The following is a 12,316-nucleotide window of genomic DNA, read 5'->3' on the forward strand; positions in this document are numbered from 1 at the left end:
ATATAGAAGTTCTGCCACCGGTGCGACGTCATCTAGGAAGCAGCTACGACTATGGTGGTACTGTAAGTATTTCAAGTGCTTTCTTATTCTTTTACTGTAAAGGGTAGATAGTACTAGGTAAATAAAGGGACAAGTTATTGGCTTTTGACGCCAGGCTTTCGATAGTAATGATAGAGAAAAATAGGGATGATAGAGGATCCGTGTTATCAATATTGTATTGCGAAGGATCTATCATTTTCATCGCTCAACAACAGTCTGATATTCGATGTTCCTGAAGCATAGGAGGTCTCTAAAACTTTTTCCTGTTGCAAATTGAAAGAATCTAGCGCCTAGCTGAAATTTAGGAAGGACTAACGAAAGTCAGGCTAAACTTGTAGTGATAATTCAAAAGCTCTGAGCAGGTGGCGACCATTTCAGCATCGATTTCTCTTCCTGGACGAGCAGCGAGATTTCCCTAGTATCTAATCAGTGGGCGTTCTGCGGGTTTCTCATTGGTGTGTGGGCGTTATCACGAGTTCCGATTGGCCGATGGGTATTCTAGAGTTCTCTGGCGCACATACATGCGCACTTCGTAACGCCGTAAACCGAGTCCTGAAATCGTGCAAACCTAATAACGGTTGCCATTTGCCAATATTACAATGAGCGCTATTTTGCAGTTTCATAAATATACCAGTTTAAATTTGCAACTTTCAATTTTCCACCATTTTACGAACTTATCTTTCCGATGTTTCTATCGCTTAAAATACGCAACATACACTCCAATATTTTGTACTACATTTAATATCCAACAGATACGTTAAGCTAAGCACATTCTTCATCCAAAATTATTTAAGTAAGACGATTACGCGATCAAATATAAAATTATTCGATCTTTGAAAGGGATGATCGAATCTTCGAACGTGTATCTTCTATTTGTGAAAGCCCGATTACAGATGCAGCTGTGGCTCGCTATTGATCACGGCCCAACACCTCGAAGACAGATTAAACGAATGTCCGCGAGTAAAACGATCTGCCTTTATCTCGAATCTGAAGAACGTCCTCTCCCTGTCCGCCGCGGTGAAGAACTCTTTGAACCCACTCCCTGTCTCCACTCTCTTCTCTCATCCACGCTCAGCCAGCATCCTTTTATACGGTGGCAACCGAATGGAAGCTGACAGTTTACCAGGTATTAATTATGCTCGTCTGTCGAGGATAACACTCTCTCTCGGGACCCCTTTTCACTTAACTCGAATTTTAAATCTAAATCACTTTTTGACTATTTTCCTCTCGGTAGCCTCGATAAGAGACTTAATTTCGATGATAAAACTTAGAAAGTAGCTTTAAAAATTCAACTTTAAGATCTTTTTAAAACAAACATTTTCAAAACAAAGAGCGTAAACATAACGCAGTATGAGCGAGAAACGTGAGTCACTAACTCAACAAGAATTACACGCACGTAGGTCGAACCTTTCGATTTTATTATATCGGAAGTATTATAGAAAGGCAAACTACGCTGTCATAATGACGGATACAAATTGTTCAGTGATTCGTGACAACTGCATCATCGTGATTTATTTTTTGCTCCATTTTTCTTTTTCTTTTTTCGCTTTTATTTCTTTCACGGACAACCGCGAAGCGTCTGTCACGACGACGGGGCGCGAGAAATCGGGAAGAATGAAATAGCGGCCAGGGGGGGGACGAAGAAAAGGAAGGTGGCTCGATAAAACTCGATGAACCTCAATGAAACGCGATAGAACCAAACAAAACCGGTCCAGCTGGATTTTTGTAAGTCAGGTTTTTTGCCGATTCCCCCGTGCTCTCTTCCAGAGTAAATCGAGAGGAAGAAGATACGAAATAAAAGGAGGAAAAGGTAGAGACGAAACGACGCGAGGGAATTCGAGCGTTTAGATACTCCAAAAGAGGAACGCGTGGGGGACTGGCATTGTGCTCCTGAAAAACTATTCCATGCCAATTATCCGACGCGTGATTAATCTCCCTTTATTTATCAATCAGTTTGCCGCCGCTTCAAATTCGGTATTCTTTTGAGAATCTTATAAAGCCTTCGTATCACGCTTTAACCGCGCTACGATGAGTCAATTAGGATAAATGAAAAGTCCAGAAGAAAAGTAATAGCGTAATCAGAAACGAGATGCTACATATTTTGAAAAATTTATACTCCGCTTGAGCTTCGTAAGAAAACATTTTTTCAGATAGATACAGTTAGTAGAACATCTTGAGAGATTGTTTCTATCGAAACAAATTAAAGTTCCAATATATAGGTATCATCCTTAAAAGATTGGAATTACAAATGTGTTTTTCAAAGAGAACACTGGAGGTGTACCATTATTTATCTCGTTATTGGCAAAAATACACTTGTGCCACTTCTCTATTGAGATCCTCAATTTCATCTACATTTTAACTTCATTCGCTGATTCTCTATTTACTCGAACTGAAACGTAGGCAAATTCTGACATAGAAGATGTAAAGAAAGGAAATTTATGAGCATACGAATTTCAAGCGTGCGGTGCAGGAGTTAAACTTTTCCCGTTAGTAACGGAATACGCGCGTAGTATGTACTTCTCTACTATGTAATAATCTGAGTAAATATTCTACGCTCTACCTACGCGATGTCTTCGCAAATGTAACTGCGCGAACTGAAGGAAAGATCGAAGCTTCTTAGGTCGTTGCCTATCGTGTCGTCTATTTTCGAACTTACAAGCAATCAGAGTTCAAAGTCCTCATAAGCTATACACATAGCGCAACGATTCATTTAAATGAATATATCTATAACATATCTAATACACATTTGATATCTTCAAATAAGTGCATACCTAACGTCAGTAAACTTTTTAAAGAAATTCGCACTCTATAATCTATCCACTTTTCTCGTAAACTACCCTACGCGTCTCGTAAACCTAAAACCACAATGAAGAAAGAAACTTCACAGTTCGCTACACGGGTTTGCGGCAAGGCCGGAATCGAAGTCGGCGAAGAAGCCGCGAGAGAATTAACTCGTTTAGACGTAATCTCGGGGGACGATCCCCAGCGAGGCGCGAGACTAGTCTCGCGGTCCATCGAGGGGAAGAGAAATCTCGGCTTTCGTCGCGGTGAGACTCGCGTGATATTTTAGTGGACTCGCGGTATCAGTCTTAATATCTGAAATTCTGAAGGCGCCCATACCGACCGGAACGAGGATATAGTCTCTTCTCTTTCTCTTCTTTCTTTTTTTTTTCTTTTATTTTCTCGTCTTCTGTGGAAGAAAGAAAGAAAGGGTGAGGAGAGAAGGACCCGCGGCGGCCGCGAGTGTATGCGTCGCTGACACCAGCTCGAGGCCTCTTCGAACCGCGGGACAATCTCCTCGCAGCATCGTCCGCCGATGTATCATCTTACGCCGGTGCTAAAGGCGATGACTTTATCACCGATCCGGGCAATCATTCACCTAGGCCGGCTCACTCTTCGTTTCTCCCTCGAGCGTTCTCCTTCTCCTCTGCCTCTTGTCTCGTGTCCCTTCTCGCTTTTCTCACAGGACACGAGGCGCGTCCACGTAACGTACTGGCGAACGCTTTGCGTGCCGGGCCTGCCTTCCTCGACTTCTCTTTGCCCAAGCTTGGATAACGGATCGGCCGGTCAGGCGAAATGCTCGCGTGAAATTATCGCCTCGAATTCGCGCCCGTTCGAATCCGACGGTGCAACGAGGTAGCCGTTTGCTCCGCGAATTAAACTCTCCACTGCCGTACAGATTTTTCGTTGTTGCCTTCGATCTTTCTTGTTTTGGCGAGGAGAATCTCGCGATCGGTCGCGGTTTTACGCTTCGATGTTGTGGTCTGTCCTGGTGCCTCCGTGACCACTGCGGGGTGGTTTTTGTCGAGACAAAGCAGCATTATTTGGCGAACATATCGAGGATAGAGAGACTTTGTTGCTAGCGATGGAGTGGAATTATTATATCTGTGGTGGATCTTCGATTCGAGAGATGGAAGACGATATTGGTTCTTTTACGCCAATAGTGCGGACGTGCGAGTCGGTACATTGCAGAAATTGAACGTAAAGCAAGTACATGATTGTAGAAGTATCGTGTCAAGATTCTAGTACAGCCACTATACAGCGGATCTTTATGAATTATTGAGGAATTTAAACGTGTAAAAATATCCAGAATGTATATAATATGCAAAACACATACAAATTACGTTATAGGTAACATAATGCCCGAACAATTAGAGAATCGCTTTCGTGCTGCCTTTTTAAATCTCAGTTTTTATTTTTCTACAGCTTTCTAATGGTAAGGTCAAGGATTGAAAATACTAAGAAATTGTCGACAAGATGATTTTACAGCAGAATGATTACTAAAATCGATCAGAGAAAATGTGCATCCTAACGGCGAGTTTGCTGCAGTCTAAAATTGAAATTTGATCGAGATCCATCGTAGAGCTTTCACGATGCTTTGAAGCGTGGACCCACGTGAGGCGCGAGCAAACTTCGTCGAGAGTAGGTGTTCGAAGATCGTAAACGTCCGCGTACGAACTCGACTCGATAAAACCCACGGAAACTGAGTGCACGCAGCTAACGCGTAACCTGTACGCTGTACAAATATCGTAGGAGGCGTGCGAGGACCTTCTCAAGTGGCCCCTTGAACTCGATCATACGAGATCGAGAGTCGAGGAATATAGATTTTCATTACTCCATATATCTTCGAGAACTCTGTAATTCAACGAGCTTTCCAGATTCCAATTGATAACTATAAGATTTACAACTACAAACCGCGACATATATGTAGTATGCATATAATGTCCATGTGAACGATTTAGATTTTCCACATTTATCGTAGCAGGAAGTACATCATTTGGTTGCAACATATAATTTCTATGAAAGGATAAAGATTGTTCGTTGGATATTTTCCAGTATTCTTCAACCAAAGAGCTGAAATCGAGCGTGAAAATTTGGTATACGTATTGCCTCCATCGACTTATAAGCTTTCACAAGCTTGTAAATTTAATGAATTTTCTTAACTTTTGCTGAACTGGCGCTTAGTCAATGTGAGAGACACGTTGAAGTCACATCTCAATAAAGCGAGGCGCACCGGCTTGTTCACAGTTCCGTTTGTAACTTTAGATAGCAGGTTATCCTGGTAGAACGTAGGCGAGCAAAGCGTCTTCTATGGTTGTCTTCATGGTCAATGACACCTGACCGCCGATATTTATAACATTGTTGTACGAGCAACGCCTATTTCGCGTCAAACCGAAACCTTCTGCTTTCCCTTGAAACGCACGATAATTTACGCTCGTGCATCCCCGAACCAACCTGTGCGGATATACCGCGCGATAAACCGATCGGGTCCAATAAGCGTTACCTGCGACATTCTTCGTCTTTGAAAAGGCACAAGTACGAAGACGAAGGGACACGAACGAATGCTGAAAAGAAATTCCTGAATTCCCTTGTAAATTGAATAAAAATCATCCAAAACACGTGTAAAGTGTTTAGTTGGCATCGTTCAATCGTAGAAAAGCAAATCTGCTCAAATTACGTGATTTCTGATTTTATAAATATTTTGAATATTACATGTAATACAAGTTTCGAGACACTCTGGGAATGTTAGAAATCGCTCGAGCGTAGAGAAACGCTTGAAGTATCCTTCGTAAAGAATTGATACTTTATATAACTAACTTGAAGCCAGAAAAGAGAACACGAGGAACATAAGCTTATCGCGTGACCTATCGTGACAAGTGACGGCTTGCAGATCGTTTTCGTGCAGCTTAATGTCGACGCAGATCATAACCGTGCACTTTAATGTCAACGAGAGAAAGGCAGAAGCTGTTGTTGCGTGACGTGACACCAGCTAATACTTATGCGAGAATTTATGCAGAAACGTTGATCGCTTTCTTCGCTAGTTAGGTTTCTACGCTAACGATTACGGAGAACGTTCCGATAGCTCTTTAATTTCGTAACAGTACGTCATATCGCGAATCTAGAGAAACAATCATTATTCGCTGGGAAAAGTATAAAAAATGTGAAACACTATCGATTTACAAAAGATCCTCAACCTGTCTCCTATTCGACGTAATTCACTTCTCAATTCCATTCACGATCAATCGTGATTATTCGACGCAACTAATGGCTGAACGTCTTAGCCCTCAGCGATTTATCACAATTTATACAATTTTCAAATATATGAACAAAGTATGTAAAAAAGGCGGACACGATCGTGAACGTCTGTTTAACCGAGATTCACTGATCATAAAGATGAGAGGGTTGAAGAAAATGGCTAGTTAAAGGAACGAAGAATTCGTACGTATGCGCAATGCGACGAGGATCGATCTTTTTCTTCGCGATCGAGAATCGCTCGCGACGAATATAAGGATTCCGGAAAGCCAGTGAACGTGCTCCTTGTCAGGCCACCCACGGGCTCCCATAAGTATGGCGCGAGCTACGGCCAGCTACGTGCCATAAATCGGGATTTTATCTCGAAGCTGCCGGTCTCTTGCTACGCCGGCGATTGCGTAATCCTAAATTGGAACTCGAGTTCGATGCAACGAAATTCGGGTTCCAAAGGACCTCAAGGTCGACCTCGTTTCTACGAAGGGAGATCATTTTCTCGTGCTCGAGACATCGATTCTTTCAATAGTACTATGCCAGTATCATAACTACGATAATCTATACTAATCTATGCGATATGGAATTGCATTTGTTGTGTAGGAGTCGCGTTGGGTCGCCGACGATGTCAGCGACTGTTGCCGGCAACCAGCAACAGCAACATCCTCATCAGGAGTGGGACATCAACGACTCGAATGTACCAAAGGTAACTATTTTGTATCTTTAATCATCAAAACTCATTATTCTGTTAAGGATATTTAAAAGTTTTACCGCGCGCAATACATTATTCATTCGGGTAATTCCCGTGCAGTGTCTCGGGAATGTCCAAAGGCTTGGGAATTTCGATGATCATATCTCTCAATTTCCCCAATTTCGTAAAAACTAAACGTTAGATGATATATCTGGTATACAATACGATATGGCATACAGTAGGATTCAGTCTTCCAGAGAATCGATGCAAAACAAATGAATAATTAAAACTATAAATATAAATTATAAATGTTTTTTGTTTTATATTAGTTCATTGAATTATGCACGAACGTAATAATAGAAATATAACGAAATGGATCATACCTAATTCAACAAAATAATATAAAACAGAAATTGTTGTTCTATTATCACCTTATGAAACGAAAGAAATTTTTTGGACAACCTAATATCTTTAGCCTGTTGAAATAATATTTCGATATGTTTCGAATTAATTGCAGGTAGTAGAATACGATCCCTGGTGCGAATGGGCTGATGGTCACGTAAGAAGGGTCTATGGACCTGAATGTGAAGAAGCGAGAAGACACGCGTCTGGATGGGCGATGAGAAATACGAACAATCACAACGTGAGCATCTTGAAAAAATCCTGCCTTGGTGTTTTGATCTGTTCGCAAGAATGCATACTACCTGGCGGCGGAAGGGTTCACCTTCGACCGGCGATTTGTGACAAGGTAAGGAAACCGAAATTATTGGAAAGCAATCTTTGGAAGAGAAATATCCTTCTCCTAATGATTCACGATATATATTTCTTCCTCTTTCATTAATCGCTTAACCTGCCTAATTACTAAACCGTTAAGGAATAACTTAGAAATATTTAATATTCAGTATCAAATTCAAAATAATTTATACTCGTTCGATACTCTAGGATAAACGATTACATCGTGAAAATCATTGAGAAGATGTATTACGAAACCCTTAAAAGACCAAAACACCCGGTCAACAGATTTAATATAATTTACATTAAAGAAACAAAGTACTTAATATCATCAAGCTTAGGTTAGTTTATACTCATATGTCGGAGATGGAAAGACAGCGGGTTTCCCGTCCGGAATGTTGGGAAACCCCCCAATACACTAATCCAGACTTTTACTATAGCCGCCCTTAAGTAATAAAAATAAGAAATAGTCTTAATGTTCCAATCTGACTTTATGACGATGGGTTTGGGCTCGAAGTGACATAGTAGGTCACCGGACGTAGCCACGGTCACGGGAGGGACATGTACCTGACAGAGGTATGAAATGATTATATGGCTCTCCTTAAAAACAAAGATTAACCCGAGAAGCGGGGACAGGAGTATATAAGGGCAGCCTCTTTTGTATGAGGAGAGTCAGAGTTAGAGTGTTAGAGTCGTTGGACGAATTGCCGATCGAATGATCCGAATCGAGTAGTACGTTGATACTTGTCCTCCCGTGGATCGTGGATTCGTTATCGAACCTGAATTCGTTGTCACCATCATCTCGACCATCCTATTACCATTACTCATAGCCTCTTGTAGTGTCCACATTCGTACTGATAAATATTGGCTACATTCGCGACGGTAAAGTAAGTAAAGGTTCATCGAACGCCCCAAAATGCCAACTTGCCTCCGACACATACAATATTTGAGAATAAATGACTAAAATAGCGAAGATCAGTGAGAAGATTTACATATTACAAAATCCTTAAGTAACCAAGATATTTAATATCATCGACCAATTTTAAACTATTTTAGATTCATTTGATATTAAAGGGTGAATGCTTTACAATACGCGAAAATAAAAATAAATTTTTAGGCGAGAAAAAAGCAACAAGGAAAGCCATGCCCGAACAGACAATGCACGGGTCGGTTGGAGATACTTTCGTGCCGTGGCCATTGCGGTTATCCAGTGACGCATTTCTGGCGGCATACCGAGCACGCGATATTTTTTCAAGCCAAAGGACAACACGATCATCCGCGACCGGAAGCGAAATCTACGTCCGAAGCGAGGCGAAGCGTGGGTGCTGGCAGAAGGGTGCGCGGTTTGGCGGTTCTTCTGGCGAACGAGGCTGCTTTAGGGTCTAAAGTATATTTACGAATAATTTATTTACCAATTCGCAAATACCATTTTATTATGAATATATTTTATTTATCAAAATTCCTCGATATTTCAAATACCGAGCCTAATCGTGACACTTAAATGAAATATTAAGTGGTATAAATAAATAGTAGAATCATTATATGCTTGAAGAAGTATAATGCTCCAATTCATGGAAACGATACTTGTCATTCCAAAAAACTTGAATTGTAAATTTGATTCGGGTCAGAGAAAACCTTTCTTTCGAATGCACATCGACCATTGCGCAAATTTTATCGGAACAATTCACGTTGTGCAATGTACGACATAATAATAGAAAATATTCTGTGAGAATTTCTAGTAATCGAAACTTAGAAGACTTCTTGATGTTTCTAACGGATATGTAGGAAATATATAAAAGCGGTATAATGTTTCTTAAGAGTATCTCTAATTCACGTCTTAACTTTTCCCAGTCGTAATTTCTCTAATTTCCGGGACCGTTGGTCTTTCAATTACAATACCGGGTAATACCCAGACTTTGACCGGAAAGAGTTAATATTTCACACTATTCCGATCTCTATCGTATTCAAATCGACGCCATTTTTATCAACGAACGACAATCTGTACGTTAGTATACACATATACATACATATATATATCATTGCACTAATGCAATACATTAAAATCGATGTTTTCTGCGATTCGTCACTGAATTTCATATTTTCACATAAATAAGAAGTACTTCTCTCAAATATCGTGACCATAATAAACTCTACTCGGAACATAGATACCAATACCGGAATATAGATACCAATATATATCGATAAAAATACGTTCGGAATATTCGAACGCTCAAACGAATGAATGGTTAGTTATATATAACAGACTTACCGAGACAGGTAGCTGGGACAAATAACAGATTAGAATAATGTAAAGATAGGCTGATCCTCTCCTTCTTTCGACTTCTTTGATGCGAGTAACGTATAAATTCTTGTGTTTTTTCAGTTAATGTCACTGCGGGGTACGAAAAGACCAAACTCGGAAGCGATCGAACCGCCAAGAACAACACAACCACCACCACTGATACCGGATAAAGGTTAACAACCGTATTATTTCAAAATACTGTTATCACACTCGTTCCGCGTTACGTTAGACACTTCGTTAATGGATTTGCGTAACTGTTTCGAGGAGATCCGATCAAAAAATTCACCTTCGAAACCAATTTCGTGAAGCAGCGTGGAACGTTTGCTGCAATCGCTTTCGCGCCAATAGTAGCTTCTTTTCCCGCTAGGCGACGCCACGTCCCATAATATTGCGCTCGTAAATTTAAATTGCAAACTCGGAGACTATTCTTTAAACATCAGGATACGTTTGTTATTTTTATAACAAGAGAAACATTTCGGATACTTTTCATTTATAAGCAGATACAATTATAATATCAATATTATTGTTCGAGGAGAGAAAGATCCATAACACGAGCATTCTCTAAATATGCTAATTATATATTTATGAAATCAGAATTAGTTTTCCACTGTTCTGCTTTTTCTCAGTGAGTACAATGTATCTCTTTCTAGAAAAACATTGTTTCTCGATACGATTTCAAATATCACTACTTAACAAATAAGGATAAAAAAGTTTTGTATAATTTTATAGTTATAAGTTGCAGCGTACATTTACCATAGACCTACAAACCCTTTTTTTATTTTTAATATCTACATTTTTATTCCTGCGAAACGATAATATTCTCTTCTCTTTCAGGATATTCCTGTTCCTGTCCTCCATTTGAATGTATGTGTGGTCTACAGACCAACGCCTCGGCTTATCAACATTCTCATCATCATCAGACAACTATGTATCCTCAACAAACAGCCTCGAACGACACCCCCTACTGGCTCCAAGACACCGTGCCAGCCCAAGAGAACGCTCTCGGGTACAATCTTTCCAATCAGATACCCCAAGAAGCCACCTACCCCGACTTTCCTCCGTTTACCGGAGAACTGCTCCAACCAGAAGAGATCTTCCAGCTGGATCAGCCCCTAAGACCAGAATTCAACATGAATTCTCAAGAAGTAGCCAGATCACCACCCACTTTACTAGATCTTGGAAGTGGTACCATTAAATACGAGGTGAAACAGCATCAGGATCAAGCTTATTGGAATCAGTTTCTCAGCGAAGATTCCAGTAGTAGTCATTTGAGCATGCCTCAAGACGACAGACTTCAATTTCCTGGTTTTGAGACAGATAAAGACTCCAATGGTTTCTGCGTCAAGAGACCCGTAAACCATTTCATCTCCAACAAGGAAATGAGTCAGAATCATCACCTGAGCAATCCATTAAACTTTCAAGATTACCAACGACAGCATAATCACAAGAATTTCGTGGATGGAACGGTGAAGAACGATCAAGAGAGCAATTATTGGACTCAAAACCACCAGGATGACCGTCTCACCTTTCCTGGATTCGATCCTCAGAAAGAAGAGGATTTGTTACCCTCTAGAAGAAACCTGAACTGTTTTCCCAAAGAAAATTGTCAACCAGGACTAATGGACAGGGGGAATTATAACATTTACCCAAAAAAGGAAAATGGAATGGTTGATCCTGTTCGTCCTAGTCGCAGCCCCATGGAGAATAAACATTACTCTTACGATGGTTATAATCATATGTTCGAGCAATCAGATGCGAAGAATCAATTAACCAGTCGACCAAATCAAAACGCGAATCGAATGGTCCTCGATGAAAGACTGCAGAACAATTACGGTCGTGAGACGAATCCAGATTCGACTGAAAGATTATTTCCGGATTCAAATGGTATGGAGGCAGCTATGCCAACGCAAAACAGTCCAGAACCTTTCTTTTATCCCAGTAATGATCGTTGCCATTACACTTGCGAGGTACTTGACACGCGGCTACCTCAAATGACCATGAATCCCACAGTTACACAATCGAGTATAAATAACTATGGTGATGTTAGTGAATTGGATTTACCTCCATTCGTCGATTACACGCTCGTAGGAATGCTGTGCTCCACGGAAGAAGACACGTCGAACTTACTACCTGGCTGCCCCCAGAACTCACAGAGCTACGTTCCCCATCATTAGATCCTCCCGACCACCATCTTCATTTGTATTATAAATACGAAGTATATGATAGTTACAGCTTGAACACGAGAGTGTCGTGCAGTTTTGTTTTCCATCCCTCGTCGAGTTCTTCATCCTGTCGTATTATAAAGTTGATTTTGCGATTCTGAGAGATCAGACTCGACACAAACATTGTAACTCTAACGAGACAAAGATCTTCTTACGTTGAACTAGAATTTCGAATTGTTATTTAACTGAAGGAAATAAAGAAATTTTTGTTAACAGGAGACTCTTGGTTTAGAAAACGACACACCTTGCCGTCCCCTTTTCGATTCATCTTTCCACGTAAAGTTGTCCCATTCCCGATTCTTCCGT

At 40.6% G+C, this 12,316-nt stretch overlaps 1 protein-coding gene across 1 annotated transcript; it reads left to right on the forward strand.

The window, feature by feature from the left end:
- The first annotated feature begins 6,643 nt into the window (after positions 1-6,643).
- On the forward strand, positions 6,644-12,221 carry LOC117206256. The gene is made up of 5 exons (XM_033445424.1): positions 6,644-6,769; positions 7,272-7,502; positions 8,604-8,873; positions 9,870-9,960; positions 10,623-12,221. Exons 1-5 carry the CDS (start codon positions 6,644-6,646, stop codon positions 11,960-11,962), a joined length of 2,058 nt encoding a protein of 685 aa, XP_033301315.1. The 3' UTR covers positions 11,963-12,221.
- The last annotated feature ends 95 nt before the right edge of the window (positions 12,222-12,316 follow it).

The sequence above is a fragment of the Bombus bifarius genome, unplaced genomic scaffold (assembly GCF_011952205.1).
Source record: "Bombus bifarius isolate JDL3187 unplaced genomic scaffold, Bbif_JDL3187 scf7180000008000, whole genome shotgun sequence".
Taxonomy (NCBI): Eukaryota; Metazoa; Arthropoda; class Insecta; order Hymenoptera; family Apidae; genus Bombus; species Bombus bifarius.